A 21387-nucleotide genomic window follows, 5' to 3' on the forward strand; every position below is an offset into this window, starting at 1 on the left:
GTGGGAGCCCCTGAAGAAGAGATCACTCAGACACACGACACACACACACACACACACCTGTGGGTCTCTGCACATTTAATAGACACTTGCTTTTTTACGTTTTGCTGATTGTTCTTTTTAAGTGACTTCCAATATCATGTTTCAGTCGTACACGATGCACAGCACATTGATACTACTAAAATCACCACAATAGTGTTGGTTTACAAATACATTCCATTTTTTCAGCACAAAGTTTACACTTTTCTTTTTTTACCGGGGTGGTATTTTGTCTGTTTGTACTACAAAATAAAAACCACTTCACCCCCTCCACCCCCCACCCCAAAGAAGTGTTCCCTAAAACTGCATACCTGATGGCGCTAAAGAGTTGTCAACTCAGGGGCTTTTTTTGTGTGTGAAACTCAACACTCACACAGGATTATGACGCAATGCACAATTGTCACCATTTGACCTTTTCTGTTTGGATTTTTTTTTCCTTTTACTCAAAATACATATAAATATTCCAAAAAAAAATTAAAAAGAATAAAAAAAAGCAACAAAAAAGGTACCAAATTTGAACCAGTGCTGGAGGAAAGTGTTGTAGTTTTGTAAGAGAAACTTCAAGCACAATTGTGGGAGCTAAACACTTTTGCAGAATGTTGTGTGTGATTTATAATCCCAAAACTAGCAAGGTACCACTGATTCCACTTTTTAATACGGGCATGTGCTTTTTACAGTGTGTTTTTTCTATCCAAATGCAATACAATATTCAAAGTGCCATATATACGTCTAGAAACTGCCTACACATCCTTATTAGGCCTTGGTTTAGAGATTGCTGCAGTTAGCCTTTTTTTGTCTATTTATGCCAGTGTCATGAAAGCTTTTGTCACCTGCTCATGTCCCCCTCCTTCTCCCCTCTCCCACTTTGTGTGTTGCGTTTTTGGTAAATGTGTATTGTGATGTACTCAATTTGAACAGCTGTTTCAAGAAATTGTAGATAAACAATAAACTTCCCTATACATTTGAAGGTTAAACCTCTTTCTTAGTGTGTACACATGTACTGTAACACTTTGCTATACAAACTATTGGTTGATCAGATATGTTGGGAGGAGAGTCACATCAGACCGAGGAAAGATGCTTTGAGCTTAAAGTGAAGCGAGAAATGTAGGGTGCCATGTTAGTAAGATCTTGAAACGATCAAACTGTGTCTAAACACTGAAATGAGTGCTGATCTGGGGTGAAATGTGTATGGTGAAGTGTTACTGTGAATGAATTTAAAAAGAAAAAAAAAGCACAATGTACAGGTCACAGCGGTCCCAACAGGAACTGACTCACTTCAGGGGCTTCCATCACAAATCCTGTTCAAGCTCTAACAATCACTCTCTGTTTTGTGTTTTTCATATTCTGAAGTGCTATTTTTGACAGTGTGGTAGCTTTGCATCTCTGTAGATATTGTCTTGATCCAAAACAAAAGTGAGGAGAGTAAAAAAAAAAATCTCGTGTTATTTTCTTGTCTGATAATCGGTAGGACTTTGTTCATGTTCCACCAATAATTTAATCGATGTTTTTCCTTGTCTTGAAAGCCAAAGTGGGTGCATCTTGATGTGATCTGTATTATACATACAGCAGTTTTTTCTGTTCAGGCAATATTTTTTTGAAACTGGGTGGGCTTTGAAAAAGGAAAAAAAAAAGAAAAAACACAGGCTTTCCAATTTCTACAACTGGTTGTTCATATGTATTTTGTACCAGTGGAGCTTTTTATATTGGAAATTAAAGAAAAAAAATCTATATTGGAAAAAATTGTCTGGCCTCTCAATGTGGCCTCGCCTTGACCAGGTCTCGAGTTTGGCCTCTTGGTGGTGTCAAGCAATTTTTTGTTGATGTTTTTTTGTTGTCTCTAAAAAGATGCCTGATTTTGATTTCTCTACGTGTTCCTCACTTCGTTAATCAATTTCAGTTACGGGGGGGTTGGGATCCTCTAAAATCGTGGTAAGTTTCATGTTAGTATTTGTGCTGTCCACGACATAGTTTAATGGTCATCAGAATTTCGACAACTTGTGTGGATAATTGTCTTAGTTCAAAAGATAACTATCTGTTTAGTTTGAGCCTTGCTTTTTACCTGTGTAGACTTTTTTTCCTTCTTTTTTCCCATAGCAGAGTGTGAAGCTGAAAAACTATATGTTCTTTTTTGGTCAATGTTTGTTCATGTGTGGTGTGTTTCTTTGCCTCTGTCTCCAAATTAAACCATATCCCCTAATATGGACTGTGTGTGTCTTTGTGCGTCGTGCTTGTCCAGTGTTGTAAAGACATTTTACAATCCACCCTTCCCTCCCCTTGTGTGTCCTGTCTCGCTAACTTGTTTCTCTTTGTTGTGCTTCTCTTTGCTTATTGACCTGTAACCAATGCAGAGGTTCACCTTAACCTTCGTGTGAGCTCTGAGGTGTGAAATTGAGCTCTAAGGTGTTGCTTAGCTTCAAGTCAGCAAATACGCACCACTTCAAAATGAATAAAGGTGGGCATGTAATGCTCATTTTTTTCTTCCTCAAATTGTCCCTCCAAAGCCTAACAGCAGCTTTAAGTGGTTTACAGCTAAAAATCTCCAGCTGGTGTCTCTTAAACTTCTTACAGCCTGCACTATTTTTTTTGAAAATATGCATAAAATACTAATTTTAAAAAATAAGTGACCATTTTGATCTTATTGTAACTACAACTTCTTAAAAAATTAGCAATTATGAACTCATGTATCAAACATGTTGTGTTTTGTAATGAAGGGCTAAGCCCCCAAGCATTCTGAAAGCCTCCTTTTGAAAAAGAAAAAAAAACTTGTTTTGCTTTTTCAAATGGCACATTTGCCCTTTTTATTGGGATTCACAAACTAGTGATGTCACAGTTTGAGTAAGTCTCATGAAGATCTTGCAGAAATCTCATTAGACTATGCCCATGTTTGCTGACAAACAACGTAATACCACATCTTAATGAAGTTAAGAGAACTGAATTTATATCTTATGCTCATTTTCAGTGCATAAGCTACAACTACCATAAGATAAATAGACTTTTTAAAAGTAGTCTATGTTGTTGTGTGAAGCTATACTCTAACATGCTATGATTATTAAGAAGCTGTAATATTTTGTTATTACACAGGTTAGAACTGATTATTGCACAGTTTCTAGTTAAATAATTATCATTTAAAAGTTCACCTTACTAGCATTGAGTTTATTACAAGTACATTTTAATCTGACCTTGTGTTGGAAGGATAATGATTTCACATTATTACATCCCTTTTCACTTAGACAGTTTATCAGAGATATATTTCCTAATTGAAAACAATCAAGATTTTGGTGACTGAATAAATATTTTTTCCAAGAATAAATGTTAGTGATGATTATCAGGATTAATAATGTGAATCTTGAATTCATTTGAAGTTGTTTATCTTTCTGCTCAAAGAGACTGAATAGATATGATAATTATTTCTGAAGGATCAACAATGAATCTGTGATGAAATATTCATCAAGCAAAGATATTAAACACTAGCTGCTCCCTAGCTTCACTAGTAGTATTAAAGTCATCTGAAGACATGAAGCTTTGAAAGGTGTAAGAGGGTTTTTCTTCGACCATTTCCTTGGACCACATGTAAATGACCATCAGATTGATAAAATAACGGTCGCTGGCAGTCTCCCTTTCCTAAAAGGCTCCAGAAAAACAGAATTCATCCAATGATTTTATCAGCTACTTCACTGATCGAACTTACATGATGTCTACAAATAGTACAGACAACATAAAGTGCTTTCAATGATGATGTCTCTGACACAGCAGATCTAATTATGACAGTGACCAGTGATAGTTCTTAAAAAACACTCTTGAAAATATCTGTGATGGTTCTTGGCTCTCCAGATCATGATTATTCAAAGCTTCATTCTAAAATATTCCTGCAGTAAAATCTAATTTATCTTTAGATTAAGCTTTGAATGTATAACAATAATTGTGTTTTTGGTTGAACTGGACATCAAGAGATGACAGAGAACAACAAAAAGGTTGTTGTTTGGTGCAAATGATCGTAATAACTTTAGATATTAGAAGTAGAAAAAATAAAAAACAATAACAATCATTACTTTTCGGTCAGGACCATCATGAGATTGCTCCACTGTATAAATTGATAAGAAGGTTAAATAAAGCCCTAACCCTCCTGATGTAGATGAACATGGACAAAATTGCAGATGTCATTTACCAATTAACAAATACTATTACATAAAGTCAGAACTTTGTTATTTATGACTCATGTAGAGCAAATGTTTTCTTCTTGATTTACTTCTGCCTCAGACTAAAACATGATGTAAAATGTCTCCATCCAGTGGTGAAGCTACAGTATCCAAGAGTATAACAAAATATTCTTTCTTTCTGCTTTGGCTATAAATCTTAGCCTGGTGTTGAAGCAGGAAAATGTAATTTAGGAAAAATGAAAAGTAAAACAGGTGTCTTTATGTGCTTCTGAGTTTTTTTTTTTAATCTTCAGGGAATTATTTTGCAGCATATTTTTTCTCCATATCATTGGGCACATTTTTGAATAAAAGGTCTGTTTTTCTCGTTTAAAGGTTTTTGGGCTACAAATGACTTAAAGTACGTCAAAAAAAAAAAAAAAAAAAAAAAAAAAGAAGAAGAAGAAGAAGAAGAAGAAAAGAAAATGAAAGAAAAACGAACTAACTATATGAATGAATTGATTAAAAAAAAAACTAAATGAAAATCAGTTAAAGCAGCTGCTTCAAAATACAGACTTAAGAATCTCCAAGGCACATTTGAACGCATCTCAAAATTTACTGATCGGCACTTGTTGCACTACGTCACGAGGACAACATAAACTGTGAAAAGATACATACATTTTTATGTTTATATGTATAATGCCAAATTGAGTCAAAATTGCTTGAGAAATATTTCGTCGTCACGAGGCTTTACAAGCTGAAAACACGAGTTTTTTTTTTTTTCAGGGAGGTACTTTGTTGGTCGAATGAACTTGGCTGCAACATTTTGCTGAATTTATCCGGCTACGTTTCCGTATTAGGTCTGTCTTTCTAGTTTATGAGGTCAAATGGGATTTTAAAGTTACCAATCAATTCGAAGTACGTCAAAAATCGCAGGAAGTTAGTTTTAAAAAGCTGCTCTGAACCCACCTGAATCCCAACTGTCATAAACGGTTTTGAAATTTACGAGGATTAAGTGAACGCATCTCAAGTAGTTCTTGTTGACACTTGTTGCACTACGTCACGGGCACAACTTTGAATAACTTTTTAAAATAATAAAAAAAAATGCTGTTGATTAAATACAAATGTTTTTAGTAAGTTTACGAAAAAAATAGTCAAAACACAAAGAAAAATACTTTCCCGTCACGGAGTGGTGAAACGAGTTTGGGAACTCCGTCCAATCGGCTTCCAATGCGGCGTCTCCTCCCACGCCGTCCCTCTCGGCAGTATGGCCGCCGTCCTGTAGCTGGTGGTGTTAGCAGACTGTAAGGTTTCTAATTCTCTGTGAAAACATGTCGGCGGTATTATTCTTGAAGAAGTCACTGAGCAGACTACCACCGAGTGTGGCTCGGCAGGTTGTCAGCTGCTGTTATCACACAGAGAAAGGTGTTTACGGATACAGACCCAAACAGACGGAGAGCCTGCACAAGTTGCAGAGTGAGCGCATCGCGGCGCTGAACCAAGGTCAGTATGGGTTAATAATACTCCGTGAGGAAAAGTTAACGACACAATGTGAAGCCGTTTCCTTTTACTTGTAGCTACATTGGGTGTTTGTTCGTTTTTGCTTCCATAATGAATAGTCTCTCTTTGGTTCATTGCTGATGTAGAGGGATGTTATGTCAAGTCAAAGCTGCACATCGTGGCTGACATTAAAGCTGCAGTGTGCGGTGTTTGAGACAGCTCATCCTGACTGCAGCTGCTTTCTGTTTGGTTCTGTGATCAGATCATGGTCTGGCTCGTCTGGTGGAGGCATACAGAGAACATGGACACAAATATGCTAAAATTAACCCACTACTACCTCAGAAACCTGTGGCTGACAGTGTCCCGGAGATAGACATGCTGAGTGGCACCATCAGTGGACAGGTCAACACCTCAGGTAGGTGACAACTGAAGATGGATGCATCACACACAAGTTTTTTGTTCCCATTTAACATATTGTTTTCTTTTAATGAACTAGAATTAGAGAAGTAAAGTCTCTCTTTTTCATGACTCAGTGTAGGAAATGTTGTACTGATGATAGGATTTAGTAAACATTAAAAGTGCTATAAAAGAAAGGCTAAATGGTGTTTATTTGATGACAAGTGGGTCTGTGTTAAAACTGTAAGCAGCACGAAAAAAATCTGGTTGTTCTGTGGTCAGTTGTCAGAAGTAATACAATACCTTTGAGTTAACTTCTATCAAGTTCTGACCATTGCAGAGCAACCTGTGTTTGAGAGCTAGGAGTGACTGTGGTGACTCTAGGCTGACAGTCACCAGTTAACAGGGTCACACTTTGCACTGGAACACCAGCAATGTCTGCAGCTGTCATTATATATCTTCTTTATCCAACCTCAGTTAACCAGGTTTGACTACAAATAAGCAATTTTATCTGCTGATGTTCCAAATCCAGTTTTTACTTTGCTTATTTAATGAATAGTTGGTTTGGGGCTGAGGTTATGACCAAATATGGACTCACTATGTAGAGTAAATAATAAGTGAACCTATAAATTATGATTCACAGAAACTATGGTGTATTATCAAACTCTAAACAAGTGTCATTAGTAATCTTAATCAGGGCTTGAGACTAACACCGACCAACCGGCCAAATGCGGGTGGATTTCGGCAGTGGCTGGTAACACCGCCGTTCCCTCTAGCCACTTTGGTGGGTTGAATTTTATGTACACGTTTAATTGTAGTTTTCTCAAACGGCATCTGAAATAATAAACCAACTGCAATATAAGACCACAACACTACAACTCCCATGAGTACTGCCTGCATAAAGCGTTTGCTCATCATTGATCCATTTGTGGAAGCCTTTGCAACGTCACTGCTGACAGGGGTCAGGTCAGACTCGGGTTAAAACATTTAGCCACAACACCCCGACAGTGTCTCTTGCTGAGTTTTTATCCGTTAAATTAATCCCCTTTACCAATTTATTATAAGCAATAACAAACTACTGTTTTAATTATTATGTCTTAATAGACTGCATATTTTCATATGAAAGGAGCACAATGTTCCACACAACTTTATCAGAGCTGAATACCTGATTAAGGACCTGTGGATTTTAACACTGATGTAGTCTTGTTTTGAGTATGCATAGGGGTCATTTACATTTAAAGAGGTTGTAAATCTTTTTTAAGTAAACTTTAGCATGTCATCATCAGCTTTAATCATATTGAACATAATTATCCAACAACAAATTGTGGCCAGTGAAAATACTGAGTGGCTAGTAACTCAGGGATACTAGCCACAGTGGCTGGTGAGCAAAAAAGTTAATGTCAAGCCCTGATCTTAATACAAAAAAAACATTGATAACCTTAAATATTTGGTGCAGTTCTCTATCAGGATGTAGTTTTATGCCTATTTTATTATGGCCCAGGTCTGTCCACCTGTTGATGTTCTTTATCCACGCACTGATTTCTAACAAACCTGTGAGATGTTCACCATCCATCAAATTGGTGTTATGTAGGGAAAATGTGTTTTTTGATGGCTAACACCCTCATGGAGCTTGACAACCCATTGCACTTCTGTTGCAAAGATGCATGTGCAGCCATAACTGTTTACAAACAGTGAAGAGGTCTAGGCAGCCAGACAAAGAAACCTCACTATTCACTATTATAACAGAAAGATATGGAGATGACCTCCTGTCTGTGCTCTTTCTTTGCTGTCTTGTCTACTTGTACCTGTTTACAAAAACTCAAGTGTGGAAAAAGAAGAAAGAAATGGATAAACAAGGATAAATCCGTTGTGTCTCCCTCCTGCAGGTCTGCGGAACTTTGGCAAAGCTGAAGCTTCAGTCGAAGAGGTTCATGCATACCTGAAGGAAGTATACTGTGGACACCTGTCAGTGGAGACCAGCCAGCTGAGCAGTCTGGAGGAGAGGGAGTGGTTTGCTGACCGCTTTGAGGAACTCAAGATGAAAGGTTTCTCCACAGAGGAGAGGAAGCAGCTGGCGAAGATCATGCTGGAGTCTCAGGTCAGTGAGAAGAAGAAGGAAGTGTTGTAATCATCTGTCAGAGTCATATTTTGATAAATAAATTCTTTATTTTCTCTATTGATTGTAGGAATTCGACCACTTTCTGGCCACCAAGTTTGCTACTGTGAAACGTTACGGAGGAGAGGGAGCAGAGAGCATGATGGGCTTCTTCCATGAGCTTTTCTATCAGTTTGCACAAAGCGGAGTTACTGACATTGTCATCGGCATGCCACACAGGGGCCGACTCAACCTCCTGACAGGCCTGCTGCAGTTCCCACCAGAGGTTAAACAGCACAAGATACTTTCTAATTATTCGTGACATGATGAGATGATTTGATTTCACACACCTTCAACCCCCAGCATAAAGTCTCAGATCACATAAACAATACTTTTCTTCCTCAATGGTTTTCCTCAGCTCATGTTCAGGAAGATGCGCGGCCTCAGTGAATTCCCTGACACCTCGCCTGCCATCGGGGACGTCTTGTCTCACCTCACCTCCTCAGTGGAGTTGGATTTCGGAGCTGCTCACCCTGTGCATGTGACCATGCTGCCCAACCCATCCCACCTGGAGGCGATCAACCCTGTGGCTCAGGGAAAAGCTCGAGCCAGGCAGCAGCTGAGGAAAGAGGGGGACTATTCACCTGAAGACAACGCTCAGCCAGGTGACCAGGTCATCTGTCTGCAGGTAATGGTCACAGCAAGTTTTACAACAAAGAACATCAAACTTACACAGTTTAAGAAGTGTCAACGCCTTTAATTGATGTTAGGAGTAGAGGGACAGATGGGACATTTTTATTTTATGTAAATTCAGTATCATGTTTTAATGTGATGCTGATGAGATTTTATTTTTCATTTTTGGCATGGCAGCAATATGCCTTCGTACAAAGCAAAATAAAACTTGAAATTTTAATTTCCAGCTAAAAAAAACTAATTTGATCTTTATGAGGAATTAACTTATGATAAGAAAGTCTGTTTGAAGGACTCTTGTCACTGCTTGTTGCAAGCAGCTCCAGTCATACCAACTTAGGAAAATTTTTCACGATCAAAGTAAACTTTAAAAGATTGATTCAATTTAAAAACAACATTTCCACAGAATTCTTTTTTTACTCGGGTGACTTAGAACCGCCTCAAACTTCAGACTCTGATTTCCCTTCAAACAGCTCAAAGAGAGTCAGAGATTAACTTTTTCATCAAATTTTCTCTTTTATTTCCTCTTTCTAAATCTTCTACAGTCCCATCCCTTATTGTCAGAATACACATATGAGAAGATGAGTTATGGTTTGGAAATAAGAGCATTAACCTTCAGGGCTTTCTGCTCGGGGGCAGAGTCTGGAAATGCCTAGGACCTCTCAGTGGAAATTGAAATACCCTCAACCCAAGTTACATGTTGCAAGCACAGAACAGGTGTTCAGAGCAAAGAGACCCCGCTCTGCCGGTGTCAGAAAAAAAATGAGCACCATGAAATGCATGTAAGGTGAAATAGTGGAATAGTGTAACAGTTACAGTTGTCAGTGGACATTAAAACACATAGATCTTGTAGTCAGTACCAACCTTGAAACACCTTCTCTTAATTTGATGATCCGGGACGCTGGAGCCTTTTATTTGATGATAGATTCAACATGAAAATGATGTGTATTTGATGCAGATTCTAAGTATTCACTCAGACCAATCTTTGGAAATCAATCATTGATGACTCCTTAAAAAAAACAGTTGATTAATCTGAAAAATGTAAAAGAAATTCTTTAGTCAAACAGGAAGTAGGAACACAGAAACGTTCCAATTTTGCAAACAATCCAAAGTGAAAACAAAAAAAAAGTGAGATCACTGATTTAACTTTGTCTACATTTCCAAAAAGAAGGGGAAAGAAGTAAAACTTTAAATTTTTACCTCTTCTCCATTGTTAATTTATGGATAAAAATCCAGTCAGCTCATAATAAGATTGTTTTTATGACAGAAACATCATGCACATGATTTAAGTTACTGTAAAGCAACAGAATGTAAACAGGCGTGCAAATTGTCACACACCCTGAATATCTGTAGTGGAGCAGGCTCATGAAGTTGATGCAGACACATAGTCAAAAAGCGAGGCCACTAAACGTGGAATTTCTGCAACAAGAAAACTGAACACAGAAACATTTGAGACTGTCAGTTTCCAGTTTTCTCTCTCCTTGTTCTTATTGAGAAGAATAAGCATGTCCTTAAGCTTAGTGTCAAACAGGTTCACAACCAGGTCACAGACACAACATTGGCAGAAAACCCCTGAGCAGCTGCTCAGACCGTGTTTACATTGCTAGTCTGCAGACATGCCAGCTCTGCCAGCCTGATTTCCTACCAGTGTGTCAGCTTTGTTTCAAATGATGGGGTCATGACCTGCAAAATGTTCAATGTCCATAAAATAAAACTGATGAAGTCTTGTTAAACTTTTTTTCTCTGCTTTTCTGAAATGTCAACACAATCTGTCCTCTGCTTCGCAGGTCCATGGTGATGGTGCTTTCTCCGGCCAAGGGATCGTCCCAGAAACTTTGACCCTCTCAAACCTCCCTCACTACAGAGTTGGTGGAAGCATCCACCTCATCGTGAACAATCAAGTGGGATACACCACTCCGTCTGAGAGAGGGAGGTCCTCTCTGTACTGCAGTGATGTCGGTCAGTCAAACATGCAATAAGAACATGTAACACAAAAAGGTTAAAGTGGTTAACTTTTGGTAATAACCAGAAACTGACGCTTACGTGTGTGTGACAGGTAAGATGGTGAACTGTGCTGTGATCCATGTAAACGGTGATGATGCAGAGGAGGTGCTGCGGGCCACTCGGCTGGCTGTAGATTATCAGCAACGCTTCAGGAAAGACGTCATCTTAGATCTGATCTGCTACCGCCAGTGGGGCCACAACGAGCTGGATGAGCCTTTCTTCACCAACCCAGCCATGTACAAAATCATCCGGTCAGTTGCTGCACCTTTTCTCCTTCCTCCACCACTGGTGTTAAAAGTTTGAAGTACTGTGTGTTGTATTTTAATCAAAAGCTGCCACATTTCTGCAGTTCTCGTAAGAGTGTCCCTGACTCCTACTCCGACCAGCTGATCTCCGAAGGCCTGATGACCGACGCAGAGCGAGATGAGATCAAGTCCAAGTACTACGGCATGCTCAACGACAAGCTGTCCAACATGACGCTATACAGCCCCCCACCAACCAACCTGCAGGGTCGCTGGGGGGACCTGGTGGAACCCCAGACCAAAGTCACCACCTGGGACACGGGTGTCCCCGTTCCCCTGCTGCAGTTTGTTGGAGCCAAATCTGTGGACATCCCTGAGGAAACCCAGGTGCACAGCCACCTGGTGAAGACACACGTGCAGGTACAGCCAAACTCTGCCTGTTTCTATCACATCATTAGATGTTAACACAGTGATACGTACGTCATGATGTTCCTCTTCTTTGTGAGCTCAGGCTCGGTTGCAGAAATTAGAGGATGGGACCAAACTGGACTGGTCCACAGCAGAGGCCTTGGCGTTTGGCTCTCTCCTCTCCCAAGGTCAGAGTGAACAGAAAACAAGCAAATTTCTTTTTGCTTTCAGGGATGTTTTTGTTTATTTTCTATAATTATTTTTGCAGGTTTTGATATTCGAATCAGCGGACAGGATGTTGGAAGGGGCACGTTCAGTCAGCGACATGCCATGGTTGTGTGTCAAGAAACAAACGACATGTACATCCCTTTAAACCACATCAGCCCTCAGCAGACAGGCTTCCTGGAGGTGAGATCTTCATCTGATCAAACAGAACAACGTGTCTTAATTATGACACATCCAGACTTGAAACACAAAGCGTCTGATCTGTTCAGGTGTGCAACAGCCCGTTGTCTGAAGAGGCCGTGCTTGGATTTGAGTATGGCATGAGTATAGCACAGCCCAAGCTGCTTCCTATCTGGGAGGCTCAGTTTGGAGATTTCTTCAACGGGGCGCAAATCATCTTTGATACTTTCATCTCTGGAGGTAAACCTCTGAATCAGTGTTCATGTGTCAGATACTTTTTAACAGTCTTCATGCATTAAATTGAAACTTGTCTGTCCTCAGGTGAAGCCAAATGGCTGCTGCAGTGTGGGATGGTGATTCTGCTGCCTCATGGTTACGATGGAGCCGGACCTGAACACTCGTCCTGTCGTATGGAGCGCTTCCTGCAGGTCAGTGGGACTAAAATATTTCATCCATGTCAGAACAGATTTCTCATTTCTGACATTTTGAGATGATTTTTTAGTATCTGGAGGCCATAATTAGAAATCATGAAACTAGAAAAAGATCTTTTAAAAAATCTCAGTCTCTAAGTACTGAGTCTGCAATACATTCACAACATGTTAAATTTTCATCCTGTTAAAAATCAGATGGAAAATGTTGAACTTTTTCACACAATTAAATGTTTTGATTCATCTGTTTAATCTGATTGAAAAACAACACAGTATTGCCCAAGCGTTTACTTTGAAAGGATCAATCAAAATGTAACAGTGAGGTTTGGTGTGATAGCAGCAGAGAAACAGAGTGAAGTCAGCTGATGTTTGAAAGCAGTGGTAACATGTTCAGGTCCTGCAGGTTATTGGCTGTTGCTTAATAATTAACCAAAATCACCTGGAAGTCTTTGTGAGGGTTTAATATTTGACTATAGTCAATGCTGAGAATATGTTTTGTAGTTTTGAAGATTTTTTATGACTAGAAATACAGTAAAAGTTTCTGCTGAAATATGTAAACCAGAGCCCCTTGACCTCCTGGACTGACACAGGTCAAAACCATCACCCTGCGGTAATACACAAAATAAATTTAGACACAGAAAACTGTTTTTTGATTCCTGATTTGCAGGCTGTTTGCATGCAGACATGTAATCTTCAGTCTAGAGTAATGCAAAGCAGCACAGAGTAGGGCTGAACGATTCCAAGAAAAGATTGAATTGCGATTTTTCTGGCAGATATTGTGATTTCAATTCGATTCACGATTTTCTTCAAATCAAGCTTTGGAATATTCAGGGCTGTAGGGCTGAACGATTTTAGGAAAAGATCTAATTTCTCTGGCAGATATTGCAATTCACGATTTTTTAATAATCAATAGTGATGATAAATAATCTGTTTTCATCAACTTCTACTCATAAACAGAGGCTTTGTGTTGCTGACCTGCTTACCAGCACTTTTGACATATAGATTGTCTACAAATTTGTAAAACAGAATGTGTATAATACTTGACACAAAAGATCCTGAGTCAGTCAGGAGCGCTGCAAAAAATTGCTGCTTTGGCGATCTCAAAATTGCATTGTCTAAAGTTGCGATTTCGATCTGAAAACGATAAATTGTTCAGCCCTAGCACAGAGGACGTTACTCACACACCACTGATGAATGAAACCAATAAGATTTTTTTTTCTCAGCAGCAATGAAGCTTTCTTCAAAATCATAGCAGCAATGAAGCTGTCTTCAAAATCATAGCATCATTTGCAACAGTTTTACACAGACTCTGAATTTAAACTGCAGTGAGCTCTAAAATGAGATCTTAGTTGCACAGTCTGCCAGAGTGTAGCTTTACATTTTTCCTTGCTGTGGTGTCATTTTTTATTTTGCAAAAAACTTTTGCTGTCACCAATACAACCCTTATACCCAAAACTTAATAAAGTGTATAGACTAGGGTTGCACTGATCACAATTTTCTGGCAGATCGCGGATCTTTTAAAAGCCTGACCTGCCGATTCTGATTTGGGCCGATAAATGTTTTACTTTTTATTTTTTATAACTGACAGCATACACCTTTCCAATCTTACTTTAGTAAAAATCATTGAACAATATCTGTGAAACAATAAAATCTTTACTTTTTAACTTAAACAACCAACAAAGTGTTCTGAGTTTTAGGTCTCAGAGCAAAAAGTGACAATGGCTGACTGTCAGAGCTTCCCAGAGGTATATAAGATCAGTTTCATATGTAAGGATGGGCTGATCACCAATCACTGATCACTGATCATCGATCCCCCAAAATTAAGGAAATCAGCACTGATCGGTGCATGTTTAGTATAGACTAATGCCCAGACTGACTAAATAAATTGACAAAAAAGTGCAATTAACTGAAAAAGAAATGAAAATTTTACACATATATTTCTAAATACAGAATTGTCATTACTGTTTCCTCAAGAATGTAAATGTATTATATGTAGGAAGTGATGTGAACAACTGCAGACTAGATCATAATGCTCATAATGCATCTATGCTTTATACTGGATTTCTGAAAACACATTAGTGGAAGGAACCAGCAACATGAAAGTCTAACTCCTCAGATTTTTTACGCCAAGGAATGATAGATCTATTGTACCTGGTTTCAAATCTACCACCATTAAAACTTATGCATGTGCTGCCTCCTCCCACAGTCCAGAGACATGCTCACCAGGTTACTTGGTCATGCTAAGTCTTGTAGGTGTGAGAGTGTCTGTCTGTCTACCTGTTAACCCTGTGATGGGCTGGTGACCTGTCTTCAGCGCTCTGAGCTTCCAGCCCAAACACAGCTCCAGCCCCCTGCGATCCAGAATGGGATGAGCTGCACAGATAATGGATGGGTGGATGAAATCATAGCCATCTTTGTAAATGTCACACAGCTATAATTGTTTGATCATTAAGTGTGAGTCATTGCAGCATGGGGCTGCTCTCCACCAGTGGAGGCTTTAAGAAAACCATTTAGAGCACGAGTGTCACTCAGAAGTGAGAAGATTTCCAAAGGTTATGGAGGGTAAATGCTGAGCACTTTGTAGAAAGCATGAGGTCATTACAGACGCAGTGAACGTTTTAAATTAAGCGTTGTGCATATGGCCCAGCTTTTATAATACAGAATGCACAGACAGATGATTCATGATTATCTAAAAAAGAAGAAATTCTCATTTTGTCCCTATTTGCTGAATTTGAGCTTCTCTCAGAACACCTGGTTCAGAGGAACAGCGTGTTCAAACTTCTCTCTCTCTGCTATTCTTGTTTCTTTGTATAATTTCATCCCTGTTCTCTCTCAGACTCTGCTCAGCATATGTCCGACCTGAACACCGTGCTCTCTGTTGTGTCACTCATTACTCAAGTTGTAAATGATTCCTGACTCGTTCTTGTTCTTTATCTCTCAGATGTGTGACAGCAAAGTGGAGGGTGTGGACAGCGACACCGTGAACATGGCCGTGGTCAACCCCACCACGCCTGCTCAGTACTTCCACCTGCTCAGACGACAAATGATCCGAAACTTCCGCAAACCGCTCATCGTGGTTGGACCCAAGACTCTGCTCAGATTTTCTGTAAGCACTTTGAAAAAGAAATCTCATGCAGGACCAAAATTTCTCTCAGATAAGTTTTCTTTATGTTTGTCTTTTTGTTAATGCTAAAAAAAAAACTTCAGAGAGGATACAACATGGAGACAGAGACCAGGTTTTCATGCTGAATCTTTCAAAACACAGAATCACCTTAAAAGGCAGAGTTTCAAAAAGGAATGACGACGTAAGAATATGATTGATTAGACTAACAAGAAAAGATTCAGTGCAGGTTTCTTGTGATCAAAGTGAGCACGTCAGTTTAAAGAAAAAGCGTCTTGAGGCGAGCAGGGAGTCTGTCACAGATGTTCATACCTCTTCTGCTTTGTGTGTGTGTGTGTGTTTGCTGAAGCATTGCATTAGAGTCAAACTATTCATACCACAGTCAGATACTTTGAAGAGCAAAAATTTCCAAGATTTTATGTTTCAATGAATTATATTTGTTCTATTTTCAGGGTGCAGTTTCCAGTCTGGCTGAACTGGCTCCAGGAACATCCTTCAGACCCGTGATAGGAGATACCTCAGTCTCAGGGGCAAGGTGAGGCAAGATGAGTTTCTTTATAAAGCAGCATTGAAATACAATAAAATTAGGGATGCACGATATTGGATTTTTGCCGATATCCGATTATGCCGATATATCGAAAACCCCCTTTGGCCGATACCGATAATCACAAGTTTGTTTGTTTTTTCCCTGTAAAGAAAGCTAAGTCTATCCTGTACTGGCATTTATGTGTTACTCTAATTGTGATGGTCTTATTTGTTTAAGAAACACACATAAAACAAGACAAAAAACATTTGATTTTACCATAAATAAGGAATGTATTATTTTTTCAAACTCAAGACATTCAGTATTGAAATACAGAAAAATAATTTCTTTAGATCACATGAACTTTAAATGTACAATGCATTTTTAATCATAACCAAGTTGCATTTGATTATTTTAGAGCTACTGTAACAACCTGGTGACAGACACAGAGCTCTGCAAATAAATGAAGTGCTACATTTTATTTAAGGAGCTTATTTTTCAGATGGAAAATAATAATAATCCTAACTGAATAGCACCTTATCGGCTGTGCATATCGGCAGAAATTTTCATATCTGCCGATACTTATAAACGTGTTTTTAAGCATTTATCAGCTGATACTGATATTGTGCCGATAATATCGTGCATCACTAAAAAAAATCAAGCTGCTTTACTGAGGTGTAAAAAAAATCCTGAATAATCACTGCAGAATTATTAAAGAGAAATATGTCACGAAGCAAAAATAAGCTTAAAAACACAAAATATTCAGACATTTTCAGGCACAAAAGAGAGTAAAACTAATTTAAATACTTGAGGATAATCCAGTTTGTTTAAAGAAAAAATGATAAAACAGAAAACAGAAAATCTTGCAAAGCTTCATCCAAACATTCAGCCTTACCGTTTTTTTGTTGTTGTTCCATGTAGTGTCCAGAAGGTGGTGCTGTGCTCAGGGAAGCATTACTATGCTCTGCTGAAGCAGAGGGAGGCATCAGCAGCCAACCAGAACACTGCACTCATCCGTTTGGAGGAGCTGTGTCCGTTCCCTCTGGAGGCTCTGCAACAGGAGCTCGCCAAATACCCCAATGCCAAAGGTACACCCCACCACCATCACCACCACCACCACCACCACCCAAAAATAACACACACACGTCACTGTTTGGAGACGCACTGAATTAATTAATGTTGACATATTATAGGTTTAGCTGATTCAGTTCTCTTTTTAAAATGCTGCTTTTGATTTCAGTCTTCTATGAAAAGGATTTGAGAGTAAGCTGTGACCTTTGACCAAATCTGAAAAGTGAATATGTGAATATTTTCAGTTTAATCAATGTTTACTTCAGAAGCATCTTTCTTTAACGCACATCTTCAGAGATTCGTCTCCCATCTGAGCGCGTCGTGCAGGAAAACAATTACCAAAGCAGCTGCAGATATGACTCATAGTGAGTTAAATGCTTTTCAGCTGTATACAGCGGCTTCAATAGAAGTCTGACAGTCACCTCTGATTTGTGAGTCCTCAAGACGGCGTAGACATCTTGTAGAGAAACCAGTTTAGCTAATGCATTAGTTTATCTGACACACAGGGATCTGAAGTATGAGCCACGCAGACTGGAATTTACTGCAGGGCGACTGAAGGAGTGTTTTTTTGTTATTCAGCTGAACAAAATGAATGTTAATCCTCTCTGTGTCTGTGATCATCATTCTGTCATGCAAAACTTTCTAAGAATGAGGAACCACTGGGTACAATGTCGACATCCATGTTTTCACCCATGACTTCTTTGTTTCTGATGCTCTGAAAAAAACAGAAACCATCAGTTCAGAGGAAGGAAAAGTTAAATAACAAGCACTCCACAGCAAGGACAACAAGGGACAACCATGGTGTAGCATTTCCTCTATGTTAGAGCTGAAAGATAGAGGAGGAAGAAACACTGTAATGACACATGGACACATGGTTTGATAAATCCTCCTCTCTGTCAGGAGAAGGTTCCAGAGGGAGAAATTGGGCTGTGTACAAACTGTTGCTCTAAAGATTTTTTTCAAGTTATATTTTTGGACATTTCTACCCTTATTAGATGTGACAGATGAAGAGAAACAGGAAATGTGCAGAGTACAGAGCAAGGGAAGACAGGAAAAATGGTGGGGATATGAAGTAGCGGCTGCTGTAACAATAATAGCTTCTGTACATGGGGCACCCGACATTTACCTTATGCCGCTGACTTTTATAAAAGCGGCTCTACACCAGTCTAGCTCTTTTATCATGATTATGCTTTAGGTTGAGAAAAAATGGAGTCAACTTTTCTTCACATCCAAGCTAACCACAACACAGATCTATGGACAAACATCAGTTCTGTCACACTCTTGAGTAACTCCCCCCAGGAGGATGTGTAGATGAGCGTGAGGAAGTGAAGTTTTGTTCCGACACCGGGTGTTTTAGAAGTTTGCGTAAATCAAAGGTCATTGTGAAGAAACAGGATTTCTTACTTCTTGAACAAAACCTGACAGTTTGGTTTTACTTCAGCCTCAAATTTTGTGGTTTCCCCTCCAGACACACTTCAGCCCAAGTTCTGAGAACTTTCCTCTCAGCAGAGAATTCAAGAAGCTAATCTTTAAGAACAAGCCACAATTAAACCAGTAGATCTGCACCTTTTAACTTTTTTGATGCTTGGATTCTATTATTTTTATTTTAGCAATTATCTGTCTTCTAATACACCATGCCCTTAAATGCTCAACTAGTTGTGTAGTGACAGGACAGGTAGCCAGTTGTTGCAAAGTGTGAAGGCTTCCAGAAAACCTGCAGTGGAAGAAGTAGCCCCATGACACTGTCATGTCCAGTCCACTACACACAGTGTATTTACATGCGGCAAAAAACTGGACTATGAGCTGATTCAGACCGTGGACAGCTCGATTGACACACATAGATAATGTGATTGCCATTGGAGTGTAGTAGGACTTAGCAGGACTGGGGAGGTCTCAGAACAGAAGCATCACGCAGGAAAACCCTGAGCCAACAGTACTACGCAAGCAGCTTGTACCCAAAAGGAATTCTCTGTCAGTTGTTTGGACACTCATGACGTGGAATGAGTGAAGTACCACACCACTAGAGATGGGCACCAAGCTAGGTACTTTTATGGGTACCGACCAAATTCTGTCAGAAGTACCGGGTACCAATTCACATAAAATCAAAAGGTACCTTGTTAAGGTACCTAAATGTATCCTTGTGACTGTGAGGGAGTGGAAGACAAGGTGGTTTTCCATGCTGGACATGATCATGGCATTGCAAGGTTATACACTGAAGAATAAATATGTTAGATTGAAAAAAAACAAATTCTTGGAAAATTTGAATTTCCTTTTTTTTTTTTTTTTTAACAAAACATTTTATTCTAGCTGAAGCAAATGTGTCTTCAATTCCATGTTCATTTCAGTTAATTGTTCCAAAATTATACAAATATTTACAGAATAAACTGAGGTGAGAGTGGGATAATTGCACGTAGACAAAAATTGAGGTGGAAGGTTCCGTTAATTGTGATTTTGGTTTTTGCCATAATTGCCCAGCCTTAATATGAAATGAATACTTTTACTGAAATGCTTACGGATATCATACACATATCATAGAAGTAAGAAACAACCCCCCCCCAACTCAGACATGAGACGTTTTTGAACCAGGTTGTAAACAGGTTTATTTCTGCTGTAAAAATGGCTTTTTTTGGCTTGGTGTGTATGTGACTTCTGGTACTTCCGGAGCCAGCCTCAAGCGGAAACTTGAGAAACAACAGAATTTAGCATTTCAGCTTTGTCTCATATTCTTAGACCGGAGGTTTCCGCTTACAGATACCCTTTCACCCATGCTCATATGTGCAAACAATTGTACAAACATAACTCATTGCAGTAGGATACATACTTTTTTAAGCGACTTGGAACGTCTCTCTTCACTTCTCTCCACAGAGTTTGTTTGGAGTCAGGAGGAGCCTCAGAACATGGGTCCCTGGTCGTTTGTGGCCCCCAGGTTTGAGCAGCAGCTGGCCTGCAAGGTGAGTGGTGTTTCGCTAAAACCCAGCATTGAAACTATCCGACCTGGATTTAAATGAGGGCAGCACAAGCAATGTTGACCATGTCCTTTGATTTTCCTCAGCTTCGCTTGGTGAGCAGACCTGCTCTGCCCGCCCCTGCTGTAGGTATTGGAACCCTTCATCACCAGCAACAAGAAGCCATCCTCACTGCGACCTTCTCTTAACATGAAACACTGGAACCAGTGACAGCCGGTGAACATATAGCAGTTTAACACTACATATGTATCTGCTGTGGTCCTACAAACACCGTCGCCACATGTGCAGGGCTGCTGCGCGGCAGATACATGGGACCTTTTGATGATGTGGGTGTGCAGTTTTAATACTAGATTGGTCAGTAATTTAAATTAAAGTGCATAAGAGAATAGTTTTGATAACTTAATTTATATTCTTCCAGTCAAACAGGTTTTAGACATAATACTAATGTTTGAAAAGGAGGATGAATCCTGTCTGCTGCTTTAATTTTCCCCTGCCTGTACCCTCTGTGTGTACATTTACAAAGCATTATAGTTTTTGAAAAGACAACTTATAATTTAGTCCTGATCAAAGTTAAGGCCTTGAAACAATGTTTACAATGCGAGTAAAGTGATGAAGCACTTTTAGCTGACTATCATATTTCTAGCACTTGGGACTGTAACTTTCCTGCATCAAACCTGTAAGAGCAACATTTGTGAATCACACACAGCTGAGTCACCTCATACAACCAGTCTGCCTGAGTCATTTTTGTGCTATTCTAAACATAAAATATCACAAACTGAAAGAAACTACGAGCATTATCCTTCAAGTATTTATGTAAGAGTGTGAGAAGCTGAGCGACCTAGAAGCTCACCTGGCAGAGGACTCATCATGAGTCCTCACTGTTGGCATCTGGATTCAAACACCCTGAAAAATAACCTTAGTAAAAAGAACAGGGGTACTTGTAACTGGATTTCTGAACTATCAAAGTGAGTTGTTACATTTTTGATGTTAAATGTTTATTCAAGTTTGATTTTGATGGATTTCATGGTTCAAATGTAGGTCTAAAACAACTTGATCATTATTATTATTTAATCCTGGTTTAAGCAGACTTGAATTTGAATCTTAAAAAGATGCAAATTGTAAATACACACCATTAGAATTTACAGAATGAAGTATTTTCAAATAAATCTATTTTCAATCTTATGCTGTATGTTTCTTTTCTCTTTTTATCACGAGCTGATGTGTTTAAACCAACTTTTATTTCGACAAAATCTGAGTTTTTCTAGATGTTTTATTCTGAGTTTTTTTTATTTGGCATTACTACTCATCATGAACTCTGCTTTTATTTTTTGATGCAGGCTTATTTAGACACGATATTAGAATACTGAAT

General features: G+C 39.0%; 1 protein-coding gene across 1 annotated transcript; it reads left to right on the forward strand.

The window, feature by feature from the left end:
• Positions 1-4675: 4675 nt before the first annotated feature.
• dhtkd1 (dehydrogenase E1 and transketolase domain containing 1) lies at positions 4676-21143 on the forward strand. The gene is made up of 17 exons (XM_074678320.1): positions 4676-5672; positions 5932-6084; positions 7952-8163; positions 8252-8446; positions 8579-8848; positions 10638-10809; positions 10907-11105; positions 11204-11516; positions 11608-11692; positions 11773-11912; positions 11999-12149; positions 12231-12337; positions 15279-15443; positions 15911-15993; positions 16903-17069; positions 19918-20003; positions 20105-21143. The coding sequence occupies exons 1-17, from the start codon at positions 5501-5503 to the stop codon at positions 20204-20206; spliced, it is 2772 nt and encodes a 923-aa protein (XP_074534421.1). The 5' UTR covers positions 4676-5500; the 3' UTR covers positions 20207-21143.
• Positions 21144-21387: the final 244 nt, after the last annotated feature.

This window comes from Halichoeres trimaculatus, unplaced genomic scaffold (genome assembly GCF_033239565.1).
Source record: "Halichoeres trimaculatus isolate MK-OKI-2021-1 unplaced genomic scaffold, fHalTri1.1 fHalTri1_scaffold_10, whole genome shotgun sequence".
Lineage (NCBI taxonomy): Eukaryota > Metazoa > Chordata > Actinopteri > Labriformes > Labridae > Halichoeres > Halichoeres trimaculatus.